The sequence below is a fragment of the Hypomesus nipponensis genome, chromosome 11 (assembly GCF_054491055.1).
Source record: "Hypomesus nipponensis isolate SF chromosome 11, ASM5449105v1, whole genome shotgun sequence".
In the NCBI taxonomy this organism is placed as follows: domain Eukaryota; kingdom Metazoa; phylum Chordata; class Actinopteri; order Osmeriformes; family Osmeridae; genus Hypomesus; species Hypomesus nipponensis.
The window spans coordinates 1,850,001-1,852,500 of record NC_140371.1 but is presented as its reverse complement, the minus strand read 5'-3'; the positions used below and the strand labels follow the sequence as shown (position 1 = coordinate 1,852,500).

At 47.3% G+C, this 2,500-nt stretch overlaps 1 protein-coding gene across 1 annotated transcript in view; it reads right to left on the bottom strand.

Annotated features, from left to right (window-relative positions):
- Nucleotides 1-2,500, bottom strand: part of LOC146267675 (zinc finger matrin-type protein 4) — a 53,788-nt gene that overhangs the window by 9,732 nt on the left and 41,556 nt on the right. Inside the window, 1 exon segment of the mRNA XM_084709882.1 lies at nt 876-972. Coding sequence (XP_084566008.1) covers nt 876-972 — 97 coding nt within the window.

Sequence of the window (2,500 nt, the reverse complement as noted above, 5' to 3'; positions counted from 1 at the left end):
CCCCTGAAGCTTAGCAGCTGGGGAAGAGGACTTCCTCAGGCAGAGAGCTAGCTAAGTAGCCATGTTCTCTCTGGGACTGATAATACTGGAACCATGTAGTCATCAAAACTAATTGGAAACAGATTGATCTGTTATTCAAATTACTCCTATCTATCATTCAAAATAGAATTGATTTTTGCCAGAGATTTAATTTCCATAATTTTAAACATCATTAGAATACTGCCTACAGTTACACACACACACACACACACACACACACACACACTGTCTACACTTACACGGACACACACACACACAGCCTACACATTGTGCCCACAGCGTATCCACGGTCACAGCTGAAATCATGATAAATGCATGACTTACAACAACCCTCATTATCTCTCCCCCTCCTGTCTCCCTCTCATGTCTCCTCCTCTCCCTCTCTCCCCCATTCCAAGGGAGACAAATGCTTTCCCCTCCCTCACCCACTTTGCCTCGAAAAATCGATTTCTTCCCTATCACTGTTTGAGGAGCCGTGCCCCCAGCTCCTTCGCTTCACTGCTGAGTGAAATGGGATCATGCCACCCAGCGCTCCAGTCTATTTGAGGAGGCCTAAACCAAACAAAACCTCTGGCACCTTCTTCTAACTGTATTTTACATCTGCAACAAGTAAATGTGCGAGTACACTGGAAAACACGATCCTGCTCCTGTTCTGGGTTTGACATCAGCCTGGTCTGGGATTGGATCTACCCCATCACACCTGCACCTACACCAAACTACAGGACCTGCTTTTGACTTGGTTGGTCAGCTGTTGCTAGAATGAGTTAGCAGTTGTTAGCAATGCTGAAGTGTAGTTAGCGCTGGTCAGCCGGCGCCGTGGGGTACTGGAGACTCACTTGTTTTGGTGTTTGGAGCCCTGCAGGTGAGCGTGGTACTGTTCAATGGAGTTCAGGACAACACTACACACACTGCAGGAATAGCTGCTGCGCAGACCTGAGAGAGAAAGCGAGAAAGAGAGAGACAGAACCAGGGAGAGAAAGAGACAGAGGCAGAAAGAGAGACAGAGAGAGAGAGACAGAGAGAGAGACAGAGAGAGAGACAGAGAGAGAGAGACAGAGAGAGAGAGACAGAGAGAGAGACAGAGAGAGAGACAGAGAGAGAGACAGAGAGAGAGAGACAGAGAGAGAGACAGAGAGAGAGACAGAGAGAGAGACACAGAGAGAGACAGAAAGAGGAGAGAAAGCAAGAAAGACAAGAACGATAAAAGTGTTAATGGATTTGCCTCCAAGACACATGTAGGACCCTAATCACCATCATCACTGTCTTTCATAGGCTCTACTAAGCAGGGGGACTGACAAGCTTTCTGGCCAGGGCATTGCAGCAGCAATCACAGTGGGGTTTAACGGGAGACTAGATTATATTACAGTTATTAGGATTGGGAGGGAAAATGATTCATTTTAGCTCAGGATTGCTAGTGTGTGTGTGTTTTTCAGTGAGTGTGTGTGTCCTTCTACTGTAGGACATGCAGGGATATGTGTTCTTCTACTGTAGGACATGCAGGGATATGTGTTCTTCTACTGTAGGACATGCAGGGAGATCTGGGAGATGTGTCCTTCTACTGTAGGACATGCAGGGAGATCTGGGAGATGTGTCCTTCTACTGTAGGACATGCAGGGAGATCTGGGAGATGTGTCCTTCTACTGTAGGACATGCAGGGAGATCTGGGAGATGTGTCCTTCTACTGTAGGACATGCAGGGAGATCTGGGCGATGTGTTCTTCTACTGTAGGACATGCAGGGATATCTGGGAGATGTGTTCTTCTACTGTAGGACATGCAGGGAGATCTGGGAGATGTATCCTTCTACTGTAGGACATGCAGGGATATCTGGGAGATGTGTTCTTCTACTGTAGGACATGCAGGGAGATCTGGGAGATGTGTTCTTCTACTGTAGGACATGCAGGGAGATCTGGGAGATGTGTCCTTCTACTGTAGGACATGCAGGGAGATCTGGGAGATGTGTCCTTCTACTGTAGGACATGCAGGGAGATGTGGGATGGAGATATGGAAGACAGCCAAACCCACAGGATGTGTGTGTGTATAAAAACAGATGTGAGATAATTAGAGTGTTTGCAGGTGGTCGAGAAAGAAAGCCCCAAAATAGAAAGAGAGAGAGGAGAAATGTGTGTGAGAGAATGAGAAAGGGGAAGATAAAAGAGAAGGGAAGGGCAACAGGGAAAGTATGTAATAGAAAGGGAGGGAAAGAGAGAGAGACGGAGAGGGAGGAAGAGAGATGGAGAGAGAAGGAGGGAGAAAGGAAGAACACCCGTTTCTATAGAGAGAGAAAGACAGAAAGGGGGAGGGAGGGAGACAGTGGGAGAAAGAGATGAAGAACACGATCCTGTGGAGATCCAGTATCTATGGAGACTAAACAAACATTCTGTTCTCTGTTACAGTAGTCTGCAGTCCCCTTGCGTCCATACCCATCCCTCTGTGTGTGAGTGTGTGTGTGAGTGTGTGTGA